A 25,930-nucleotide genomic window follows, 5' to 3' on the forward strand; every position below is an offset into this window, starting at 1 on the left:
ACACACACACTTACCTCACCAGACATGCCACCAGGGGTCTTTACACAGTTCCCAAATCCAGAACAAATTCAAGAGATCGTACAGTATTATATAGAGCCATCATTGCATGTAACTTCCTGCCATCTCATATTGCTGAAATAAACAGCAAACCTGGTTTGAAAAACAGATAAAGCAACACCTCCCGGCACAATGCCTCTCCCCTATTGGACCCAGATAGTGTGTGTGTATGTATTGATATGTAGGCTACATGTACATTTTTAAAAATATATGTAGTTTTGTCCTTGAGTTGTTCTTGTCTATTGATGTTCTGTATTATGTCATCCTGTATTATGTTCCATGTTCTGTGTTGAACACCAGGAAGGGTAGCTGCTGCATTTGGAACAGCTAATGGGGATCCTAATGAAACACCAAATACTAAACGCAGACCTTTATAACTCTTACCCTGATCTCAGCTCGCTAGCCAGACTCCCTACCATTCTCCGTGGTTACCTGTGCCTCCAGTGTGGCGACCCCGGTGCGGAGCTCCTGTAAGCCATCCTTCCAGCGCTGCTGGTGCCTCAGCAGGTCCACAGTCATCAGGGCCACCACCTTCTCAGTGAAGTCTGTGTGCCACTTCCTCAGTTTCCGGTTCTCAGTGGAGAGTCTCTCTGCGGCAGACTGGAGTTTTCCAATGTACACCTCCAGCTCTTTGGGATTATCCCAGGTGATCTGCAGCTTCCCGCCAGAGTCCCGGGGTTGGGACCGTGGATTCTGCTGCATTGGGAAAAGGGACAGGATATTTGAAATGGTATTCCTTAAAGCATTCGGTTGGGGCGGGGGGAGGTGCTGGTAACAGATCTATAAGCCTATGGATGCGTCAGTACCTTGATGACCTGCTCAAAGGCCAGGGCGTAGCTGAGCATCATGGGTCTCTGAGAGGAGATCATCTGCTGGTCGATGGTGTTGTAGAAGTGGGCCACCTGCCAGAGACAAACACAGAGTCACATCTCAACACAAATAAAACACAGGACGTGGGTCCATGTGTGTGCGTAAAACAGTGTGTGTGTGTGTGTCCTTGCCTGTTTGAGGATGATGGCCTGTCTGTAGAACTTGTCTGCGGTGTTGGCAGCCTGCTGGATCTTGGCTGGGATGGGGAAGCCAAGGGCTGACAGCTGTCTGACCTCCCTCAGCAGAGTCACCAGACGGTCAGAGTACTGGATCTTCAGCTTCCCATCTATATGATCCAGCTCCATCACACGGTTACTGGCCTGAAGACTGGAGGGAGGGAGAACAGTGGGTTTATTATACACCATTAATACAGAATGGATGGACTGATGGACAGACAGACAGACAAATTGCTGTATGGTTCTCAACTGACCTGATGCCAGACTTGGGGTCAGACAGGCCAGAGAGGATGTCTCTGGACCAGTCATCAAACTGTTCCTGTTCGTAGGCCCGTAAATATATTTTTGAACCTCCAGCAGGTCGTCACAGAACCGCAGGAAGGAGCGGAACCCTGACAGGTCTGACAGCAGAGCCTGCGCTATCTTGATGGAGTCCTCCACCTCAGGTACAAACAGTCAGCCGATCAATCAACACACACTGTGCTCCCTCTCTCTCACACACACACACACACACACACACACACAAAGAGAGAAAGAGACGAACTGCACACACACCTTATGGAGAAGCTGGCGGACCCATACAATGTTGTTGACGACCTCAGGGAGATTCCGGCCAGCCAGGGGGCCAGACTTTTCTCCCGGGGCGCCATGGCAACGACCCTCAAAGTCTGTCCGCAGCACTGGGAGGGGTCAAAGGTCAATTCAGGATTAGGACATGAGGGGTGACTTCACAAACAACATTATGACATAGTCTCTGAAGTACTGAACTCCTATTGACCCTTGATGTATTCCAGCAGTCTGGCCAGCAGAGTCTCTCTCTCTGACTGCAGCTCCTTGCTGACGTTGGGTCGTCTGATCAGCTCCTTGTGCTTCTGAAACACCTGCAGCAGCTTTATACACAAGTTCAATGAATTAATAATGAGGTCAGCATTTTCAAAACAATGAAATTCAACTTCATGTAACTAGAAAAGTGATGTTCTGACCTGCTGTGGGTTGTCCTGTACATCTGCTATGTAGGCCTTCAGTCTGCCTGCCACCTCCTGCTCTGCTGGGGCGATGGCTCGCTCAAACTGGGCTACTGCCGCCCTCCACAGAGGCTACAGCAGAGAGAGACATCAACCAGCTCAGGTAACTCCGTAAACATTAAAGCTTCTAATATGTAGTTCTGTCATTTTACATACTCCCTCCCTCGCTCTCTTTCAATTCAATTTAAGGGGCATTATTGGCATGGGAAGCATATGTTTACGTTTAAGTCATATTATGTCTATATACAGTGTTGTAATGATGTAAATAGTTAAAGTACAAAAGGGAAAATAAATAAACATAAATATAGGTTGTATTTACAATGGTGTTGGTTCTTCACTGGTTGCCCTTTTCTTGTGGCAAAACGGTCAGAAATCTTGCACACTGTGGTATTTCACCCAATGGATACGGGAGATGATCAAAATTGGATTTGTTCTCGAATTCTTTGTGGGTCTGGGAAATATGTAACTAATATGGTCATACATTGGGCAGGAGGTTAGGAAGTTCAGCTCAGTTTCCACCTCATTTTGTGGGCAGTGTGCACATAGCCTGTCTTCTCTTGAGAACCATGTCTGCCTACGGCGGCCGTTCTCAATAGCAAGGCTATGTTCACTGAATCTGTACATAGTCAAAGCTTTCCTAAAGTTTGGGTCAGTCACAGTGGTCAGTTATTCTGCCACTGTTTACTCTCTGTTTAGGGCCAAATATCATTCTAGCTTGCTCTATTTTTTTGTTAATTCTTTCCAATGCGTCAAGTAATTATCTTTTTTTTTCTCATGATTTGATTGGGTCTAATTGTGTTGCTGTCCTGGGGCTCTGTGGCGTCTGTTAGTGTTTGTGAACAGAGCCCCAGGACCAGCTTGCTTAGGGGACTCTTCTCCAGGTTTATCTCTCTGTAGGTGATGGCTTTGTTATAGAAGGTTTGGGAATCGTTTCCCTTTTAGGTGGTTGTAGAATTTAACAGCTCTTTTCTGGATTTGGATAATTAGGGTATCGGCCTAATTCTGCTCTGCCTGCATTATTTGGTGGTTTACGTTGTACACTAAATATATTTTTGCAGAGTCTCAATTTGTGAATTGTTAGTTGGTGAGCAGACTCCAGACTTCACAACCATAAAGGGCAATGGGCTCTATGACCGATTCAAGTATTTTTAGCCAGATCCTAATTAGTTTGTCGAATTGTATGTTCCTTTTGATGGCATAGAAAGCCCTTCTTGCCTTGTCTCTCAGCTCGTTCACAAGCTTTGTGGAAGTTACCTGTGGCGCTGATGTTTAGGCCGAGGTATGCATAGTTTTGTAAGCTCTAGGGAAACGGTGTATAGATGGAATTTGGCAACTGGACCTTTTTTGGAACACCATTACTTTTGTCTTACTGAGATTTACTGTCAGGGCCCAGGTCTGACAGAATCTGTGCAGAAGATCTAGGTGCTGCTGTAGGCCCTTCTTGATTGGGGACAGAAGCACCAGATCATCAGGAAACAGAAGACATTTGACTTCAGATTCTAATAGGGTGAAGTGAGGTGCTGAAGTCTGTTTGTTTCCAATTTGTTGACATACCTCAGTATAGGGGTTGTAGTGTAAGGGGTTGAGGCCAGAGAAGGGTTCAAATACGCGAGCCGAGGCCAAGGCCTGCTGTTTTCCTCCAGGCAGCAGACGAAGCAGCTTCTCATGGACCGGGCACGGATCGTCACCACCTGAGACACACATCCACACACACAGGTCAGAGTTTGTCAAGAACTGAGACACACATCCACGGATCGTCACCACCTGAGACACACATCCACACACACAGGTCAGAGTTTGTCAAGAACTGTACGGATCGTCACCACCTGAGACACACATCCACACACACAGGTCAGAGTTTGTCAAGAACTGTACGGATCATCACCACCTGAGACACACATCCACACACACAGGTCAGAGTTTGTCAAGAACTGTACGGATCGTCACCACCTGAGACACACATCCACACACACAGGTCAGAGTTTGTCAAGAACTGTACGGATGGTCACCACCTGAGACACACATCCACACACAGGTCAGAGTTTGTCAAGAACTGTACGGATGGTCACCACCTGAGACACATCCACACACAGGTCAGAGTTTGTCAAGAACTGTACGGATGGTCACCACCTGAGACACACATCCACACACACAGGTCAGAGTTTGTCAAGAACTGTACGGATGGTCACCACCTGAGACACACATCCACACACACAGGTCAGAGTTTGTCAAGAACTGTACGGATGGTCACCACCTGAGACACACATCCACACACAGGTCAGAGTTTGTCAAGAACTGTACGGATGGTCACCACCTGAGACACACCCACACAGGTCAGAGTTTGTCAAGAACTGTACGGATGGTCACCACCTGAGACACACATCCACACACACAGGTCAGAGTTTGTCAAGAACTGTACGGATGGTCACCACCTGAGACACACATCCACACACAGGTCAGAGTTTGTCAAGAACTGTACGGATGGTCACCACCTGAGACACACATCCACACACACAGGTCAGAGTTTGTCAAGAACTGTACGGATGGTCACCACCTGAGACACACATCCACACACAGGTCAGAGTTTGTCAAGAAGTGTCCACGGATGGTCACCACCTGAGACACACATCCACACACACAGGTCAGAGTTTGTCAAGAACTGTACGGATGGTCACCACCTGAGACACACATCCACACACAGGGCAGAGTTTGTCAAGAACTGTACGGATGGTCACCACCTGAGACACACATCCACACACAGGTCAGAGTTTGTCAAGAACTGTACGGATGGTCACCTCCTGAGACACACATCCACACACACAGGTCAGAGTTTGTCAAGAACTGTACGGATGGTCACCACCTGAGACACACATCCACACACAGGGCAGAGTTTGTCAAGAACTGTACGGATGGTCACCACCTGAGACACACATCCACACACAGGTCAGAGTTTGTCAAGAACTGTACGGATGGTCACCTCCTGAGACACACATCCACACACACAGGTCAGAGTTTGTCAAGAACTGTACGGATCGTCACCACCTGAGACACACATCCACACACACAGGTCAGAGTTTGTCAAGAACTGTACGGATGGTCACCTCCTCAGAAAGAGAAGCGGTGAAAGATGAGTCACGGACAGTCATACATGTCAAATATACATTACACACACACGTCATTAAGTTACTTGGTAAAGCTAACATCAGTAACCACAGGATAGAATATCAGGAACATTGTCACTTGAGAAAAAAAGGAAGTGGGGTGTCGTGACTTAGTCAAAAGGATCCATGAAGAGGGAGTGCATGGCTATCCTATACTTCCTGATATACAATTATGACAATGATGTTAATGACACTGAGAAGGATTGACAGCTGGTGCATCTGACCTCATCCAGTCTCTGAGCCAGGCTGTGCAGGGCCTGTGGGCGATGCTTGTCTCCCTTCCAGGGGTAAGGGGCGTATCTCTTCCACACCTGTCCACTCAGGTGCTCACAGGCCGACACCCACTGCTCACAGATGACCAGGCCGACTCTCAGGCTCTCCCTCACAGACAGGAACGGGTCCAAAAAGAGTTTCACACCACTCAGTTTCTTCTGCACGTACCTGCCCAGCGCACCACCTGACACACATAAACACACAGTCAGAAACACAAGCCATGGCAGGCCTTCTGGAATAAACGAACACCATAATATATAGAGTAGCTCTCTGACAGCTCATTTTCAGCTCCAGGCGTGGGCATCTGTGAGCAGTGGGTGTGGGCCTGTGTGTGTGTGTGGCATACCGATGACGTCCATGAGTCTGAGCATGCGTGTCTCAGGAAAAGGATCATGGTCGTTCTGCCTCCACACGTCATCCAGTGTGTCTCTGCTCACCTCCACCAGCTCCACAGCATCAGCCAGACAGACACCATCCAGACCACTGTAGTCCTGATCCACACAGAGGGATGAGACGGTCAACATGCTCACTCACCCCTTCCTTCCATCATAGGTTGATGGTGACCATGACATGATTGATTTTTTTTACTAGGCAAGTCAGTTAATAAGAACAAATTCTTATTTTCAATGACGGCCTAGAAACAGTGGGTTAACTTCCTGTTCAGGGGCAGAACGACAGATTTGATTGGGATGAGTCTGGGGTATGGTGAGTGAGCAGATGGCTGATGAGGACAATCTGAGCCGGAACATTCTTTACTTTACTGCCTTTATTGTCCCCTTGGGGGAAATTTGTGGCAGTATCATACACGTCATACACAATAAAAATGGACAATACACAATAGAACTTCATGACTGTAATATACAGTATGAGAAGCCTGCTGGTCTTTGTGATTGGATCGGGACATTAGCCCATGATATTTAGGAGGGATATCACATTTGGCACAAATGATTGTCTAGTCCTGGTTTTTTTTTCACTCTTTAGCACACTGGACATGATATAATGGTAGTAGACATGCAGTCCATGCCTTCTCTATGGGCTTGAAGAGCTCAGAGAAGTGTGCGGCCCTCTCTCTCACAGCGCTCCTGTCCCCAGACTCGGAGAGATCAGCCCAGTACTGGAATTCATCCACCGGGGTCAGAATACCTGCAGACAGAAGAACACACCAACAGGAGGTTTTAAACTTTGAACTATGATTAGACCGGGGATCGTTGTTGCTCTTATGTCTTGATATTATTTGATGTAATTCCCCTGTTACATTTTGATGTACTAGTAGATATATCCTAGGCTGAGGGGTTTGCTAAAGCTCATAGAGATCCGGATCCAGGCTATTCTGAATCATGTGATGAGCAGTGTGCACCCACCCAGGATGTCATCTTCCCCTGGACTCCCCTGCCAGAGTCTTCTGTTCCAGCTCTGCGGACCACAGAGCCTAGCCCCTGCTCCAACTCACTTAGCAGGCCCGCAAGCTTAGGGTCAAACGCTGAGCTCCACCGCTCATCCTTGAATAAGGGAATACATTTTTAAAAATCTATAAAACACACCTTTAACACACACCTGCAAGGTATAAAGGTATTACCTCTTTAGTACACAGGTATATATGTTCATCACACAGGCAACCGATCTCACCTTGAGCAGCATAGGGGCGAACACCTGTCGCACGGCCTGGTAGAGGGTACTGATAGGAGACTCTAGCATGGAGGACACCAGGACATTCTGGTGCAGGTTCTCCTCTGTTATCACTGTGGGACGCAGCTTGAAGAACACTAGCACCTTCTCTCTGCTGTACCCAGCCTCAATCTTTAAACAGCCATAATAAAAAGCAGAAAAAAATAGGATATTGGTTTGCGGTTAGGTCAATTTCGATTATGTAGGAACAAAATTATAAAGTCCATAGCTAAGAACCTGGTTAACAAGAAAACGTCTGTTCTTATCTTGGTAGATGTGAACAGAGAAAGAAGTGTATGTTTATCAATGTGTGTGTTTTACAATATTACTAATTGGATATGATATGTTGTATTGTCTAGTATACCTTGTTTGACAGGCACAGGTCATTCTCATGTTTGTTGACAGCAAGCACGAATTCGTTCCCATCATCTAAGAAGTTGTTGAGTTCCTCAGACTCAACCAGGGATGCAGACGGCGTTAGGCCGAAGTAGTTCCCTGTCGTGGTGAGGACGAACTGCTTGCGGGCGTCATCCGAGCCGTGAGGCATCTTTCACTTCTTGTTTTGTGACCAATTGAACAGATTGGTTTCGGATTCACTGGTGAAAAAAACAGCTAATGTCATACTCTGACGATGTCACACATCCATACTGGGCTAACCAAATGTCTGTCAAGCCAAACCACTTGTTACTCACTAGCTAACTGCATTGCTAAGCTAGCAAATGATCTTAAAAACCGTAGTCCATAAACGTCCAATAACGTACCGTCAGCAAACAGACGGCCAGTTGTAAAGACGAAACGCACTGGCATCACTGAGGTATATATGAACTGGCATGTTATGGCGTTTGCGATCTACCTGGAAAGCTAACGACCTGGGTAGGTACCTAGTTAGCGTAGCTAATCATGCTACCTATAGCTAGCAAGTTCATAACAGTTTCATCTAGCTAGCTAGATACCGTACTTACGGGTTAAAGAGGTCACTTCGACTATAAGACCGAATGTGGACATCAAAGCACTAAATTATATCTGCAACGTAAAAACTAACATTACTATCCCAATTTTAGGCGAGTGGGTACTTCTGCATAATCTGCAGTTGATGTCTTGTTTCTGCACCAAGAGTGAAGCTGGCGTAGTTACCATTGAAACTACGGCAGCTACGTAGCTAGCTATCTGAACTGCAGTGCTCACTGGTTGGTTACGTAAAATGTTTTTAAAGTGCCGTAGCTATCCGTGGTAGGCCACTGGCAGAGAGAAGGGCTTCAACTTTAGTGTTGTCATGTACACCGAATACATACAGCAGGTCTAAAACTGTACAGTGAAACTAGCTTTTATGAGGTTTTTCCAACAATGCAGAAGAACAGTAATGGATTCCCTAGCGGAAAAAGCAGCTAATATCAAAGTGAATCACACTGTCACACATCCTGCAAAAACATATGGCAACCTTTTAGGGTAGCTACTTTGCTAAGCTAAAGATTTTGCTTAAAATAAGAAAAACACACGTGAAATACAAAAAATGAAATGAAAACAGAATGCAGTTCAGTGTTGCCAACTAATTTTCAGGGTAAGTTGCTAGAGGCAGGTTGATTTGTTGCTAAAAATTGCAAAATTACGTTGGGATGTCATTGCGTGCTAACGTAAAACTGCATAATTACCTAGAATACACAATAACGTTACTCAAATTGACTTGCCATCTCGGCGAAAAATATGATTTGACATTTGTTCATGTACAGACTCAAACTCTTTTCTGTACTTCTGGCTGTAGCGTTTTTGATTGAGACATGTTGTTTGATGTTGTAAGTTCTGTTCAAGATCATACATACGTGACCAACTATATCCATTGGGTTTGGCTCATCGAACCCGTACTACTACTGCAGCAGTCAGCCAACAACAATTTGCCTGTGCACGTCATTCACAATGCACTTTTGCAGCCAGGGACGTGTGTTGTAACTGAGTGTGTGACAGAGAAAATCGTTTTTGTGTAATTTCGAGGGAAAATGCGTGCATTTTAGCTTTTGAGTGACTTTTCAAAAGTTGCTAAAAGTTCCAAATACATTTTTAAAAGTAGCTAAATTTGCTGCTCGGTGCTGTTTGAAAAAAAAGTTGCCAGGGTAGTCTGAAAAGTTGCTAAATCTAGCAACAAAATTGCTAAATTGGCATCACTGAGTTACTGTATACAGTATATACAGGTAATTGCCATTAATACAACATGCAGGTATACTGAAGTGATTGACGAACAGTACCTTCAGAAAGTATTCACATCCCTTGGTTGTGTTACAAAGGGGGGTTCAAATGGATTTAATTCATCAACAAAAACATTCTACAATTTACACAAAATACTCTGTAATGTCAAAGTGGAAGGAACATTTTTACTCTGTACATCTGGCCTCTACACGGAATTCCAATTTCAGAAAGTTCAACAGCAATAAATAAAATCACCATCATGGAATTAAATAAAAACAAACTCCATTCATCATCTCGAGTCCTTCATCACTGGCCCGGCAACAAGCCACTGCTTGCAGGTCAATGCTATAAAGTACCTATCTGATGTATGCCAGCCAGCATGATTGAACTGAGACAGGAATGCATGTAGGGTAGGAGAATGCTTTGGTGTTTTTTAGTTTCCCAGGGCACGGCTTACCCCCTTTGACAGCCTCAAATGGCAGGATTCAGACTCAGAAGGTTCACCCAGCTGGGCCCATTCGGGACAAAGGAGAACAGCCCCTGACTGTGATATTGTAGACCAGAGACAAATCACCTGGGTGGCATAATGATGGTTATTGGAGAAGCTAAAGCAAATGGAACATATCATGTGGCGTTTTCATAGTTTAGCTTGGGGTTTCAATTCTCTCTCTGGATTGTATAATGTAGTAGTGTAATTTATAGTTGTGCAACATTTCTAGCTGGTTCACATCAGAATAGTTTTCAGAATTTTTGAATCAGTCTTTATGAGGGAAGAACACATCAAGGCTAAAATGGCAGACATAATTGTAATAGTGAGTCCTTGTAGGGATTCAGCACAGCCGAGTGTAGTGTGGATGGTCCTGCTCGTGAAAAATTTCAGACCATTTTTATTGAATATCAAATCACTTTCATAAACAGTCAGGTCAGGACTAAGATAGCTGTTTATTCTACTTTTTGTTATGTTTTAAAGAGGGAACGTATAGTATAGTAAAGTATAGTCTGCCTTCTGCGGAGGAAGTTCTTATGACATTATGAATACGAAGAAGTCAGCAGTAGAGCTCTGTTTCTCTTTTTAAAAAATGTAGGAAATTAAGGAAATCCCTTTCAATAAAAATATATGGCCACCCTTTCCCAGAAGCCCCTGCTTTGTTTTCTTTTGAAGTTATTCATATGGTTTTTATGATCTCATCCCTCAGCCACGGTGTAAGAGCTCCTCCTCACTTCCTTTAATGTGCGTGTGCGCGTGTGTATGTATGTGTGCCGAGGCAATAGGTGTGATGAGTTGGTAGGGAGTTTCTGCAGTCCGTGTTAATACTGAGGTTTACCACACCTCTGTGTCTGAGTTTAGCCCTCATGCTGCACACTGTGTCAGCATGGTCTGAGCTGATTGTCTGATATGTGTCGCCTGTATGGAGGGGAGGAAAGCCTCATCCTGACACATTCTTTTGCAGTTATGTACGTGGTTTGGGGGTGTGAGTACTTGGGTGGGTATACTTACAGCTGAGTCCTGGGTAGTGTGTTGCTGAACAGCTGAGTCCTGGGTAGTGTGTGTGTTGGCTAGTGTGTTGCTGAACAGCTGAGTCCTGGGTAGTGTGTTGCTGAACAGCTGAGACCTGGGTAGTGTGTTGCTGAACAGCTGAGACCTGGGTAGTGTGTGTGTTGGGTAGTGTGTTGCTGAACAGCTGAGACCTGGGTAGTGTGTGTGTTGGGTAGTGTGTTGCTGAACAGCTGAGACCTGGGTAGTGTGTGTGTTGGGTAGTGTGTTGCTGAACAGCTGAGTCCTGGGTAGTGTGTTGCTGAACAGCTGAGTCCTGGGTAGTGTGTTGCTGAACAGCTGAGTCCTGGGTAGTGACACTGCAGTTGGTTGGCTAGTGTGTTGCTGAACAGCTGAGACCTGGGTAGTGTGTTGCTGAACAGCTGAGTCCTGGGTAGTGTGTTGCTGAACAGCTGAGTCCTGGGTAGTGTGTGTGTTGGGTAGTGTGTTGCTGAACAGCTGAGTCCTGGGTAGTGTGTTGCTGAACAGCTGAGTCCTGGGTAGTGTGTTGCTGAACAGCTGAGACCTGGGTAGTGTGTTGCTGAACAGCTGAGACCTGGGTAGTGTGTTGCTGAACAGCTGAGTCCTGGGTAGTGTGTTGCTGAACAGCTGAGACCTGGGCAGAGACACTGCAGTTGGTACCCACCTGGCTAGTGTGTTGCTGAACAGCTGAGACCTGGGTACAGACACTGCAGTTGGTACCCACCTGGCTAGTGTGTTGCTGAACAGCTGAGACCTGGGTAGAGACACTGCAGTGTGTTGGCGAGTGTGTTGCTGAACAGCTGAGTCCTGGGTACAGACACTGCAGTTGGTACCCACCTGGCTAGTGTGTTGCTGAACAGCTGAGTCCTGGGTACAGACACTGCAGTTGGTACCCACCTGGCTAGTGTGTTGCTGAACAGCTGAGACCTGGGCAGAGACACTGCAGTTGGTACCCACCTGGCTAGTGTGTTGCTGAACAGCTGAGACCTGGGCAGAGACACTGCAGTTGGTACCCACCTGGCTAGTGTGTTGCTGAACAGCTGAGACCTGGGCAGAGACACTGCAGTTGGTACCCACCTGGCTAGTGTGTTGCTGAACAGCTGAGACCTGGGCAGAGACACTGCAGTTGGTACCCACCTGGCTAGTGTGTTGCTGAACAGCTGAGTCCTGGGTAGAGACACTGCAGTTGGTACCCACCTGGCTAGTGTGTTGCTGAACAGCTGAGTCCTGGGTAGAGACACTGCAGTTGGTACCCACCTGGCTAGTGTGTTGCTGTATGCTGCATCTAGAATGTTTTATCGCTGGAGCAGCACTGATAAACTACATGACTCAAAATCTACCAAGCGGAAGAGTCCTTCCCCCAAGTAAATCACACTTCTTCAGAACACAGAGTGAATTACTCACTTCACTCATTATACCAGATAAGGGTGGGTACAGTGTATTAGGTAGGTCACACTCTTTTCATGCCACTTTGATTCAAAATTATTTTCGTGGCAGGTTAGGGGAGCATTTTTGCTAACCCTAACCCTTTTTCTAACCTTAACCCTAGTCTCCTAACCTGCTGCGTTAATTCTCCTAACCTGCTATGTTAATTCTTTTAACCTGCTGCGTTAATTCTCCTAACCTGCTGAACAGCTAACCTGCTGGTTAAGACAACCTGCTGCGTTAATTCTCCAACCTGCTGAGTTAATTCTCCTAACCTGCTGTTAATTGCCTAACCTGCTGCATTAATTCTCCTAACCTGCTACAATTCTCCTAACCTGCTACAGTTAATTCTCCAACCTGCTATGTTAATTCTCCTAACCTGCTAGTTAGAACCTGCTACGTTAATTCTCCTAACCTGCTGGTTAATTCTCCAACCTGCTGCTTAATTATCCTAACCTGTTGCAGCTGAACCTGCAGCGTTAATTCTCCTAACCTGCTGCGTTAATTTTCCTAACCTGCTGCGTAAGTTCTCCTAACTTTCTATGAAAGGTCACTTCGGTATCGAAGTGGGTTTAAAAGTGTTTCCCTATATTAGTAGGATATAATTAGTCTACGCCGGTGTTTCTCTTTGACATCAGGACAGGAAACCAGGAAACCCCGGGACATTTCCTGAGGCATACATCAGTATGCAACACCATTTGTTCAAACAACATTCTCTCCCAAATCAAATCAAATTGTATTTGTCACATGCGAATACACAGGTGTAGACCTCACAGTGAAATGCTTACTTACAAGCCCTTAACCAACAATACCGTTTATCTAAAAAAAAAAGTGTGAAGAAAGTATTTACTAAAATAAACTGAATAACATTTTTTTTTTATAAATAAAGAAGCAGCCAAAAACTAGTCTCCAGGAACCTGCAGAGTAATTGTGAGGAGGCTATATTCAGGAGGTCCTAGACCTGAGGAGGCTATATACAGGAGGTACCGGTACAGAGTAAATGTGAGGAGGCTTATACAGGAACCTACAGCTGCATGTGAGGATATATCCAGGAGGTACCTGTACAGAGTAAATAATATATACTAACCTTCAGCAGTTAAATTATCCTAACCTGTGAGGTAATTCTCAGAGTAACCTGTGAGGAGGCTATATACAGGAGGTAACCGGTACAGAGTAAATGTGAGGAGGCTATATACAGGAGGTTACCGGTACAGAGTAAATGTGAGGAGGCTATATACAGGAGGTACCGGTACAGAGTAAATGTGAGGAGGCTATATACAGGAGGTACCGTTTAAATGTCCTAACAGGAGGTACTGTACAGAGTAAATGTGAGGAGGCTATATAACCGGTACAGAGTAAATGTGAGGAGGCTATATAACCTACCGGTACAGAGTAAATGTGAGGAGGCTATATACAGGAGGTACCTGTACAGAGTAAATGTGAGGAGGCTATATACAGGAGGTACCGGTACAGAGTAAATGTGAGGAGGCTATATAAGGAGGTACCGGTACAGAGTAAATGTGAGGATATATACAGGAGGTACCGGTACAGAGTAAATGTGAGGAGGCTATATAAGGAGGTACCGGTGCAGAGTAAATGTGAGGAGGCTATATACAGGAGGTACCGGTACAGAGTAAATGTGAGGAGGCTATATACAGGAGGTACCGGTTAAATGTGAGGAGGCTATATACAGGAGGTACCGGTACAGAGTAAATGTGAGGAGGCTATATACAGGAGGTACCGGTACAGAGTAAATGTGAGGAGGCTATATACAGGAGGTACCGGTGCAGAGTAAATGTGAGGATATATACAGGAGGTACCGGTGCAGAGTAAATGTGAGGAGGCTATATACAGGAACCTGCAGAGTAAATGTGAGGAGGCTATATACAGGAGGTACCGGTACAGTTAAATGTGAGGAGGCTATATACAGGAGGTACCGGTACAGAGTAAATGTGAGGAGGCTATATACAGGAGGTACCGGTACAGAGTAAATGTGAGGAGGCTCCTATAAATCTATGGAGGTACCGGTACAGAGTAAATGTGAGGAGGCTATATACAGGAGGTACCGGTACAGAGTAAATGTGAGGAGGCTATATACAGGAGGTACACAGGTGAGGTATATACAGGAGGTACAGGTACAGAGTAAATGTGAGGAGGCTATATACAGGAGGTACAGGTACAGAGTAAATGTGAGGAAACTATATACAGGAGGTACCGGTACAGAGTAAATGTGAGGAGGCTATATACAGGAGGTACCGGTCAGTAAATGTGAGGAGGCTATATACAGGAGGTACCGGTACAGAGTAAATGTGAGGAGGCTATATACAGGAGGTCAAGAGTAAATGTGAGGAGGCTATATATGGAGGTACCGGTGCAGAGTAAATGTGAAGGCTATATACAGGAGGTACCGGTACAGAGTAAATGTGAGGAGGCTATATAAAAAAGGTGTGAAGAGTAAATGTTTAGGAGGCTATAAACTGAATAACATTTTTTTAAATGTGAGGAGGCTATAAAGGAGGTACCGGTACAGAGTAAATGTGAGGAGGCTATATACAGGAGGTACCGGTACAGAGTAAATGTGAGGAGGCTATATACAGGAGGTACCGGTACAGAGTAAATGTGAGGAGGCTATATACAGGAGGTACCGGTGCAGAGTAAATGTGAGGAGGCTATATACAGGAGGTACCGGTACAGAGTAAATGTGAGGAGGCTATATACAGGAGGTACCGGTACAGAGTAAATGTGAGGAGGCTATATACAGGAGGTACCGGTACAGAGTAAATGTGAGGAGGCTATATACAGGAGGTACCGGTACAGAGTAAATGTGAGGAGGCTATATACAGGAGGTACAGGTACAGAGTAAATGTGAGGAGGCTATATACAGGAGGTACCGGTACAGAGTAAATGTGAGGAGGCTATATACAGGAGGTACAGGTACAGAGTAAATGTGAGGAGGCTATATACAGGAGGTACCGGTACAGAGTAAATGTGAGGAGGCTATATACAGGAGGTACCGGTACAGAGTAAATGTGAGGAGGCTATATACAGGAGGTACCGGTGCAGAGTAAATGTGAGGAGGCTATATACAGGAGGTACCGGTGCAGAGTAAATGTGAGGAGGCTATATACAGGAGGTACCGGTGCAGAGTAAATGTGAGGAGGCTATATACAGGAGGTACCGGTACAGAGTAAATGTGAGGAGGCTATATACAGGAGGTACCGGTACAGAGTAAATGTGAGGAGGCTATATACAGGAGGTACCGGTACAGAGTAAATGTGAGGAGGCTATATACAGGAGGTACCGGTACAGCACTATTGGCCCAGCATAATCCGTGTTTGGCCGGGGTAGGCCGTCATTATAAATAAGAATTTGTTCTTAACTGACTTGCCAAGTTAAATGAAGGTTAAATAAATAAACGCATTAAGAAGGAAATACATTCCACAAATTAACTTTTAATAAGAAGGCACACCTGTTAATTGAAATGCATTCCAGGTGACTACCTCATGAAGCTGGTTGAGAGAATGCCAAGAGTGTGCAAAGCTGTCATCAAGGCAAAGGATGGCTACTATAAAATATATTTTGATTTGTTAAACACTTTTTTGGTTACTACATGATTCCATATGTGTTATTTCATAGTTTTGATGTCTTCATATGTAGCCTTCCTGTTTGGCCCTGTCCGGGGGTGTCCTCGGATGGGGCCACAGTGTCTCCTGACCCCTCCTGTCTCAGCCTCCAGTATTTATGCTGCAGTAGTTTATGTGTCGGGGGGCTAGGGTCAGTTTGTTATATCTGGAGTACTTCTCCTGTCCTATTCGGTGTCCTGTGTGAATTTAAGTGTGCTCTCTCTAATTCTCTCTTTCTTTCTCTCTCTCAGAGGACCTGAGCCCTAGGACCATGCCTCAGGACTACCTGACATGATGACTCCTTGCTGTCCCCAGTCCACATGGCCGTGGTACTGCTCCAGTTTCAACTGTTCTGCCTTATTATTATTGGACCATGCTGGTCATTTATGAACATTTGAACATCTTGGCCATGTTCTGTTATAATCTCCACCCGGCACAGCCAGAAGAGGCCTGGCCATCCCACATAGCCTGGTTCCTCTCTAGGTTTCTTCCTAGGTTTTGGCCTTTCTGGGGAGTTTTTCCTAGCCACCGTGCTTCTACACCTGCATTGCTTGCTGTTTGGGGTTTTAGGCTGGGTTTCTGTACAGCACTTTGAGATATCAGCTGATGTACGAAGGGCTATATAAATAAATTTGATTTGATTTGATTCACTATTATTCTACAATGTAGAAAATAGTAAAAATAAAGAAAAACCCTTGAATGAGTAGGTGTTCTAAAACTTTTGAACAGTAGTATATATGGGGAAGTGAGAGTCTTAACTTAACCCCACCCCCTCACCACTCACACAATAGGAACACACCCTGTTGTAAGAAGGGACCAAATTCTGATAAGCTGCTGTATGCTACAATGGCAACATTAGTAAACTAGAAAAGCAAAAAGGACTTTCCCTGGCTAAAGCCACACCCCCAGAATGCTGAAGGAAGAGGGTCTGGTTGTCTGTGCTGAGAACACATCACACGCCAACTTCTCCGGCTTCACACTCGATTACGGCTGTTGAGAAAGGCAAAGCATGACTGTGGTAAGAATGTCTTTATTTCCCCCTCATAGGCTATATAACTGTTACAAATATTTACAGCTCTTCCAGACTGGCTTATAGTGGATGTGCTATTGTTGTCGTAGATTTACTTAGGTAATACAGTGCAGGTTAAGGTGAAGCAGTTTAATTAAATAATGTAATATTATAGTATTCAGTTTAACCTACTATATCATATATCTTGAATGAATGGAGGTTGTTGGTGTTTCAGGTTATTAACCAAAACAATCGCTGTAGAGATGTGACTCCTACTCTTAGGGTTGACTGTAGTATCTGGAGACATGTAGCCAACAGATGATGGAGCCATAAAAACTGACAGGACATTGGCTGCATTTACACAGGAAGCCCAATTCTGATATATTCTGATTGGTCAAAAGATTAATTATTGGCAAAAGATCTGATCTGATTGGTCAAAAGACAAATTATTGGCAAAATTGGGCTGCCTGTGTAAAACCTCCGTAGTGTCATATTACATATATTAAATAAACATTTATCATCATCTCTGTCGAAATGGTTTAATATGTAAATCTTGTTGCATGGACAGTGCATTATATATTTTTGAAATTACTTATTTGCAAACATTGTCAATCACATGGATAAAGTTAAACATTTTCACACAGTGGATTTCACCTACTTATGGTCAGATTAACTCTGAAGTTTTCATATTTTGTGTTTTGATAAAACTACAACATTTCATAATGGATTTCAGTTTTTATTGACTGCTATCTGAGTAACACAGTAAACATGAACATAAACTCCTCATTCAGCATATTTCTAGTACCAACCTTTTTCCACTCACTCTCGCTGCAACGTAACAAAAGCATCTGTGTCAGGATTACGATCAGTGTGAAACTACTGTTTGCCACATGCTCAATTGACCATGAAGGCATACACAAATGCATAGGAATGCACACTGAATGCACACGTGCATGCTTATGTTGTGTTTATGTATAATTGTTTTCATGTGTGTGCATTATAGCAATATATTTAATATACTGCAACAATGTACAGTTCTTCTGTACTGTTGATACTATAACCTGTGTTCATGAAACTCATCCTACAAGCTGATACCATAACAACGGAGATGTATATTTCTGGGGATTCCCCCTGGCTTATTAATTAGAAACGTATCTGACAACCAAGGCAGTTCCCTTCGTCTGCCCCCGCACAATCCTCTGGCCTGTCACATTCTACTGATGCAATACTTTTATATCTTCACATTCAAGTATTTAACGCATAACAAAGTCCTTGCAAGACAATGTGGAAAAGACACACGATTGAAGAACGGAATTGTTGTTTGATTCTCTTCAGAGTAACGTTAAATCAACTCTGAACTCCTATCCTTAAACTACCAATCCCTGAGATGAATCAATAACCATGACCACAAATATTTCACGAGGCACGAGTACAGCACCGCAAGATTGTCTAGATAGCGAACTCATCACCTGGACCCAGTTTAAAAAAAGTTATATATCTGGACTTCGCCTATCGGTTAGGATTAAATGCATAGAAATAGAATGAATAGACAAATCATTGACTTGAATGGGGACTCCCGTTCTATTCATTATATTTCTATGCATTTCATCCTATCCTATAGCTGAAATAGGAATAGATAACCTTTGAAAAACTGGGCCCTGTGTTTAGGCCTACCACACACAGTAGCAAAGAATTTCCTGAAGTAACTCCCTTGTATAGGGATTTCCCCTAGGGTTTTCTTGACTGACTATTAAGGAACAGAGTAACCATGGAGACAGAATTTCTCTCAATGCTCATTCATTTCCTTAACCTGGTTATTATAATAAATATAGTATGAAGATATTTCTTAATTACTTTTTGTATCTCATCATATTAGCTGAGGATTAATAAGCAAACTCTCGTGTCATTTCTGAGTGTATATTTACCATGATATGAATCTGATCATATGAAACCTGACCATTGGTTGTGAGTGCTGCTGTTTGAAGGAATGTGTGTTTGTTTTCTGCAGGCCTACGGGATGCGCGCGCGTTGGCTGCTTCGGTAAGTAGTACTCACTGTGTGACCATGATTATGGCGGGACTGTGGCTTGATTATTTGCAGCTGTTGGCATACTTCGTTTACATGCAACTCTATTGGTTCATTTTGATACAATGATATGTTTTTTAATAAGAATAATATTTCATTTGTAGAGTGTTATTTCACACTATCTAGAGTCAGATCTCTTCACAGCTTGTTTACATGAGTGTGTGGTGACAGTATCCGATAGAGAGAATGTCGCTGTGGGTCTCCAGTGGAAATGCAGTTTTCTCTGTGTTTCCTTGGTATACAGCACATTCCTGAAAGCTGGAGGAATGTGTGCCTGCAATTAAAGGATAATATTAATAACATTTAGGAGTGTGTTTCTGGAAACAGGTTATTAGGAAATAAGAATGCTTCCCGTAACCATGCCAGTGACCTCACCTAACAGTACTCAGCTGATTGTAATGTTGTTATGGTTTACAGAAGGTGTGTCATCCTATTCCTGGTATCGGTTCAGTTCATTCAAAGTAAAGGTAAGAATTGAATCAACTGACAAGAATATGACATCATGACACCTGCCACTTTATCTGATCAGAACTTTACTGATGGAGATACTTGGGTGGGTGAGTGTGTACCTGCGTGTGTGTGTGTGTGTGTGTGTGTGTGTGTGTGTGTGTGTGTGTGTGTGTGTGTGTGTGTGTGTGTGTGTGTGTGTGTGTGTGTGTGTGTGTGTGTGTGTGTGTGTGTGTGTGTACCTGCGTGTGTGTGTGTGTGTGTGTACCTGCGTGTGTGTGCGTGTGTGTGTGTGTGTGTGTGTACCTGCGTGTGTGTGTTTACCTGTGTGTGTGTGTACCTGCGTGTGTGTGTGTGTGTGTGTGTGTGTGTGTGTGTGTGTGTGTGTGTGTGTGTGTGTGTGTGTGTGTGTGTGTGTGTGTGTGTGTGTGTGTGTGTGTGTGTGTGTGTACCTGCGTGTGTGTGTGTGCGTGTACCTGCGTGTGTGTGTGTGTGTGTGTACCTGCGTGTGTGTGTGTGTACGATTTCCCTGTAAGATTGGATTTGCAATAACATCTGAACCATAATGGTATCTATTCAGTAGAAGGGAATGTACCAGACACTCTCAGACGAGAGAAAAGGGCAAATGTGTCAGACAGATAAGGGAGGGGGGAAAAAGGGAACTGCCTAATGTCTACCCTTCCCGAACCTCTAACCTCTTTCACCCTCTCTATCAGATGTCACCATGGTGATAGGAGAGGTGGGTGGGGCTGTGACCCTCCCCTGTACCTCTGACATCCAGAGACTGCCAAACCACCTGTATGTACAGAGACCTGACCCAAACAAGTTCATTAATGGCTACCATAAGACGAGGGACTTACCATCCCCTCACCCGGAGTATGCAAACCGTACTCAAGTAGACCACACACAGGGAACGATGAGGCTGTGGAGTATACGGGTGTCAGATGAGGGGCCGTACGAATGCCACATTGGATACCCAACCGAGAACAACCAGAAGAACATACAGCTCAGTGTGACAGGTAACCTCAGTTCAAACTCTCTTACCATGTTTGTGTTTTATTCATTTTTCTGTTTTATTCTCCCACTTGTGGAACATAGCTTTCTGGATGAGGGGGAAAAAGCTGATTCTGTTAGATGTGTGCTTGTAATAGCTCAAACCATAGATACATTCACTAAAAAGAGAGGCCAAAACGAAAGCTATAATTGGCTTTCACTTAGACCGGCTTGTGTTGTTTTGCCCTTGTTTTGTGTTTTCAGTTAGAGGAAGTAAAACCAAGAAAAGATCAAATCCTTTCCTTCTCTCGCTCCGCTCTCCTCCCTTTCCATCTCTCCCCTCTACAGCCAACTACAGCATCCCCAAGGTAACAGTGGCCTGTGACAACGGCAGCTGCTTAGTAACATGTTCCTCTGACAACGGTTACCCTCGTAGGGATGTTGAGTGGAGCCTGAACCCTCCTCTGGACCAGAGCCACTGGGGTGTAGTGAACAGCAGTGGGGGGAGAGACCCGGTCTCTATGCTGTTCTCTGTCTTCAGTTCCATATCCATCAACTGCTCCTCTGGACCCTGGCTGAACCTCAGCTGTGCTGTAGGGGGCGCCCTCTCACAGGAACACACTGTCTGTGAGGACTGAGATACTGTGTTTCTATCACTGTCATTAAATGTATAACATTGTACATTTCTGTCAAATTAATTAATTTGAAACCTTACATATATTGTATTTATCTACTATAGGCAGGCCTCCTGATATCTCTGTTGTCTCTGTGATCTCTGCTGTCTCTGTGATCTCTGCTGTTCTGCTGTGTTTCCTGGTTCTGGTATCTTGCAGCAAGAAAAAGAAGGCTCAGACAGCCAGAGGTAATCAAGGTAAGGATGACATTACTTGTGATAGAGGAGACAGACTGTATTGTTCCTTGGAAATGGGACCGGCAGGATAAAATATAAATGTCAATAAATTCATAAAACATATAGATGGGTTGGCGGACAACGTTATGATCATCGATGTGGCATGGAAGGTGTGTATTGCTATAATTCTGAAAGGTCCGAAAGCTAGCAAAAATGACAAGAAGCTGTCATGTGGGGACTCGTAGGTGGCTCGTTTCAGCTCGTTGTATGTTATTGTTGATACCACGTCTTGTTTTGAGATAGCTAACCAACAACTGTAACTATGTATTGAGAGACAAGTGTTCAATGTGAAAATATATTTATTTTTCAATAAATATTTAGAGACGGAATATGGTTTACATGTTGTCAACAGGCTGTGCCAACCCTGTCTGTTTTGGCTCATAGTTGTGCACACATCAATTTTTTTGCTAAACAACCAACCCGTCTATATCTTTCTGTTTCTCCAGGAGGAAAGGGAGCAGCAAGAGATGAGTGAGTATCTGTTTCACTGTTTCACTCAAACTCACAGGATAAATAAATCCCACTGGGAAAAACTGATCCAGTCAACGTTGTTTCCACGTCGTGTCAACCCTCAAAAAATCGATGTGATGACGTTGAGTCAACGTGGAAAACTAATTGGATTTGCAAAAAGTAATCAACGTAAGAGCATTTTGTATTTTTTTCATCCAACTTTGAACCTGAATCCAATGTCATGGTGAATTTTCTTGTGAATTCACTTTGAATTCACTTTAGAATTCACGTTAGTTGACTACTCTACCAAATGTAAATCAGAACTAGACGTTGAACTGAAGTCTGTGCCCAGTGGGATAAGATCAAAAGCTTGACATTGGTTTAGAAAACCTGTGCAACTGACCTGGCCAAGTAGCAAAAATTGTTTAGTTTTGTTTCATTCTTCTCCTCTCTTTCTTCTTCTCCTCTCCTTCTTCTTCTCCTCTCCTTCTTCTTCTCCTCTCTTTCTTCCTCTCCTCTCTTTCTTCCTCTCCTCTCTTTCTTTTTCTCCTCTCTTTCTTCTTCTCCTCTCTTTCTTCTTCTCCTCTCTTTCTTCTTCTCCTCTCTTTCTTCTTCTCCTCTCCTTCTTCTCCTCTCTTTCTTCTTCTCCTCTCTTTCTTCTTCTCCTCTCCTTCTTCTCCTCTCTTTCTTCTTTGCCTCTCTTTCTTCTTCTCTGCTTCCCAGAAATGTACAGCTGACCTGAAGGAACCCAGAAACTTGAACATTTGGAAGGCAGAATGTGAAAGGTTCTATCATTTGATAATTATAAATCTGAACTCATTGGATACTGCCTTCTAATGGGACATGATAAAGGGGTTGCTGAGGTGACCTAACCATTGCCTGGACTTGTTGCTGTTGGAAACTATGTTAGCTTTCCTCTACACGCTGCAGTTCAGGGGTGTTTTCACGGTGTTGAGGAGACTGACAATTGTATAAATATTTAACTAGTATGTTCAAATGACTGAGTTCCACAGAAGAACCAATGAAAACTAGAAGTGCAATGACTGTCCTCAATGTGTGCACTAAACCAGGGTATGTAGTATCCAAGGAAACATATCTAGTATTTGTACTGCGTTTGTATTAGGACTAGAGACATGCACTGCACTTTAGAGAAGTGTACACTTATCCAGTGAGCACTTATCAGGGATGGACTGTATTCAACTGATGAATACTGGAAGTGGATATTGAAAGTGGATACTGGAAGTGGATACTGGAAGTGAATACTGGAAGTGGATACTGGAAGTGGATACTGGAAGTGGATACTGGAAGTGAATGTGTCTGTCCGTAATAGATCTTACCTCAGATCCTATACCAGCATCTCCCAGTAGGTCCGAGTCCACCCCACATACAGTTGAAGTCAGAAGTTTACATACACTTAGGTTGAAGCCATTAAATCTAATTTTTCAGCTACTCCACAAATTTCTTGTTAATTAACAAACTATAGTTTTGGCAAGTTGGTTAGGACATCTACTTTGTGCATGACACAAGTCATTTTTCCAACAATTGTTTACAGACAGATTATTTCACTTATAATTCACTGCATCATAATTCCAGTGGGTCAGAAGTTTACCTACACTAAGTTTACTGTGCGTTTAAACAGCTTGGAAAATTCCAGAAAATTATGTCATGGCTTTAGAAGCTTCTGATAGGCTAATTTACATCATTTGAGTCAATTGGAAGTGTACCTGTGGATGTATTTCAAGGCCTACCTTCAAACTCAGGACCTCTTTGCTTGACATCATGGGAAAATCAAAAGAAGTCAACCTCAGAAAAATAGACCTCCACAAGTCTGGTTCATCCTTGGGTGCAATTTCTAAATGTCTGAAGGTACCACGTTCATCTGTACAAACAATAGTACGCAAGTATAAACACCATGGCACCTTGCTGCCATCATACTGCTCAGGAAGGAGACGTGTTCTATCTCCTAGAGACGAACGCACTATGGTGCGAAAAGTGAAAATCAATCCCAGAACAACAGCAAAGGACCTTGTGAAGATGCTGGAGGAAACAGGTACAAAAGTATCTACATCCAAAGTAAAACGAGTCCTATATCGAAATAACCTGAAAGGCCGCTCAGCAAGGAAGAAGCCACTGCTCTAAAATCACCATAAAAAAGACAGACTACGGTTTGCAACTGCACATGGGGACAAGATTGTACTTTTTGGAGAAATATCCTCTGGTCTGATGAAACTGTTTGGCCATAATGACCATCGTTATGTTTGGAGGAAAAAGGGGGAGGCTTGCAAGCTGAAGGACACCATCCCAACCGTGAAGCACGGGGATGACAGCATCATGTCATGGGGGTGCTTTGTTGCAGGAGGGACTGGTGCACTTCACAAAATAGATGGCATCATGAGGAAGAAACATTATGTGGATGAAACATTATGTGGATATATTGAAGCAACATCTCAAGACATCAGTCAGGAAGTTAAAGCTTGGTCGCAAATTGGTCTTCCAAATGGACAATGACCCCAAGCATACTTCCAAAGTTGTGGCAAAATGGCTTAAGGACAACAAAGTCATAAGGTATTGGAAATGTAATGGTAACAAAGTCATCACAAAGCCCTGACCTCACACCTATAGCAAGGAGGCCTACAAACCTGACTCAGTTACACCAGCTCTGTCAGGAAGAATGGGCCAAAATTCACCCAACAAACCCAAAACGTTTGACCCAAGTTAAACAATTTAAAGGCAATGCTACTAAATACTAATTGAGTGTATGTAATCTTCTGACCCACTGGGAATGAGATGAAAGAAATAAAAGCTGAATTAAGTTATTCTCTCTACTATTAGTTTGACATTTCCCATTCTTAAAATAAAGTGTTCCTAACTGACCTAAAACAGAGCATTTTTACTAGGATTAAATGTCAGGAATTGTGAAACTGATTTTAAATGTATTTGGCTAAAGTGTATGTAAACTTCCGACTTCAACTGTACTTCAACCAGTCTAAACTGGTTTTAAAGCTGAGATCTGGTGAAACGGCGCCATTGGCTGCCGCATTATTTCGTGTTTTTTTTTAAACGGGGCAGATAAGCATACATGCGCTGCTCTTCTATCGCATGTGAAATGATGTCAGAGGGGAAAACGGATTTCTTTGTTTGCAGTAACATCTTTGTTGTTGTAATATCGCAAACGAACGAGGAAGTTTCACCTCTACGAATTCCAGATTTAAGGACGTACAGGTGCTGGTTTTTCAGTGTTTGTGAGCAGAAGACGAATGCTGAACGTGTGTAACAATGTGTCTTGATTCTTTTTGGAATTATATTTTTTTTAAATTGTATGTAGGCTAAATATTTACATGAAATATATATATAATATTTATATGAAAATATGTTGTTCTCATGTCAGGTCATCTTGAGGGCATATAATATTTGTATTCTTTTATATAAGTTAGGAATAAGTTATTAATGTTAAATGATGTCTTTCAACTTTTTAATAGCTATTAAAAATGGTCTACTTTGCTATAAATAAGTGGTGGAACTGTTGGCAACACACAGCCCTTTTGTAGGACTGTGGATCAATTCTGTTAGGAACTCAGTCGGGAATAGTTAGAATAGTAGACTACACAAGGTTATATTTCCAAATTGGGTTTTGAATCTGTAGCTTTTCCCAATAAATTTCACTTAGGACCCCCAAAAGGCTAGGTTCTTTGGGGCGGCAGGGTAGCCTAGTGGTTAGAGCGTTGGACTAGTAACCGGAAGGTTGCGAGTTCAAACCCCCGAGCTGACAGGTACAAATCTGTCATTCTGCCCCTGAACAGGCAGTTAACCCACTGTTCCCAGGCCGTCATTGAAAATAAGAATTTGTTCTTAACTGACTTGCCTGGTTAAATAAAGGTAAAATAAAAAAATGTGTGGGAATGTAGACCCATGAGCCAGTGTGACCCTGAATGATGAGTTCAGTTTTTGTGTGGCCCTCACCCCCATCAAAGTTGCCCATCCATGTTATTGTATGGTGCAATTATTACACCAAATTGCAGTATCAGTGTTCACCAGCAGATGTCAGCCTCACCACAGATTTATACTCA

The 25,930-nt window shown here is 43.7% G+C and overlaps 2 protein-coding genes across 3 annotated transcripts in view; one reads left to right on the forward strand and one right to left on the reverse strand.

The window, feature by feature from the left end:
• dync2h1 (dynein cytoplasmic 2 heavy chain 1) overlaps positions 1 to 8,345 on the reverse strand; it is a 290,615-nt gene extending 282,270 nt beyond the window's left edge. The window contains 17 exon segments of the mRNA XM_064972741.1: positions 490 to 753; positions 864 to 959; positions 1,059 to 1,254; positions 1,358 to 1,440; positions 1,443 to 1,544; positions 1,659 to 1,783; positions 1,882 to 1,993; positions 2,087 to 2,200; positions 3,683 to 3,801; positions 5,155 to 5,170; positions 5,514 to 5,746; positions 5,909 to 6,053; positions 6,587 to 6,705; positions 6,924 to 6,950; positions 6,953 to 7,061; positions 7,189 to 7,359; positions 7,592 to 8,345. Of these exon segments, the coding sequence (XP_064828813.1) occupies positions 490 to 753; positions 864 to 959; positions 1,059 to 1,254; positions 1,358 to 1,440; positions 1,443 to 1,544; positions 1,659 to 1,783; positions 1,882 to 1,993; positions 2,087 to 2,200; positions 3,683 to 3,801; positions 5,155 to 5,170; positions 5,514 to 5,746; positions 5,909 to 6,053; positions 6,587 to 6,705; positions 6,924 to 6,950; positions 6,953 to 7,061; positions 7,189 to 7,359; positions 7,592 to 7,774 (2,214 nt within the window). The 5' untranslated portion in view covers positions 7,775 to 8,345.
• Positions 8,346 to 16,770: 8,425 nt separating this feature from the next.
• LOC135546652 (T-lymphocyte activation antigen CD80) lies at positions 16,771 to 24,418 on the forward strand. 2 transcript variants are annotated; one of them, XM_064975248.1, is made up of 8 exons: positions 16,771 to 16,987; positions 18,987 to 19,018; positions 19,481 to 19,530; positions 20,227 to 20,529; positions 20,852 to 21,130; positions 21,243 to 21,374; positions 21,860 to 21,884; positions 22,587 to 24,418. In XM_064975248.1, exons 1-8 carry the CDS (start codon positions 16,979 to 16,981, stop codon positions 22,603 to 22,605), a joined length of 849 nt encoding a protein of 282 aa, XP_064831320.1. In that variant the 5' UTR covers positions 16,771 to 16,978; the 3' UTR covers positions 22,606 to 24,418. The 2 variants fall into 2 exon arrangements, with proteins under 2 accessions (XP_064831320.1, XP_064831321.1); XM_064975249.1 differs by having other exon boundaries at positions 21,337 to 21,374.
• Positions 24,419 to 25,930: the final 1,512 nt, after the last annotated feature.

The sequence above is a fragment of the Oncorhynchus masou genome, chromosome 9, assembly GCF_036934945.1.
Source record: "Oncorhynchus masou masou isolate Uvic2021 chromosome 9, UVic_Omas_1.1, whole genome shotgun sequence".
Classification (NCBI taxonomy): domain Eukaryota; kingdom Metazoa; phylum Chordata; class Actinopteri; order Salmoniformes; family Salmonidae; genus Oncorhynchus; species Oncorhynchus masou.

Excerpts from the sequence above, each read along its gene's own strand:
- LOC135546652 (XM_064975248.1), top strand. Across the intron at positions 19,531-20,226 it reads TCAGTTCATTCAAAGTAAAG|ATGTCACCATGGTGATAGGA; the intron begins GTAAGAATTGAA and ends CCTCTCTATCAG. Across the intron at positions 21,131-21,242 it reads CTCACAGGAACACACTGTCT|GCAGGCCTCCTGATATCTCT; the intron begins GTGAGGACTGAG and ends TATCTACTATAG.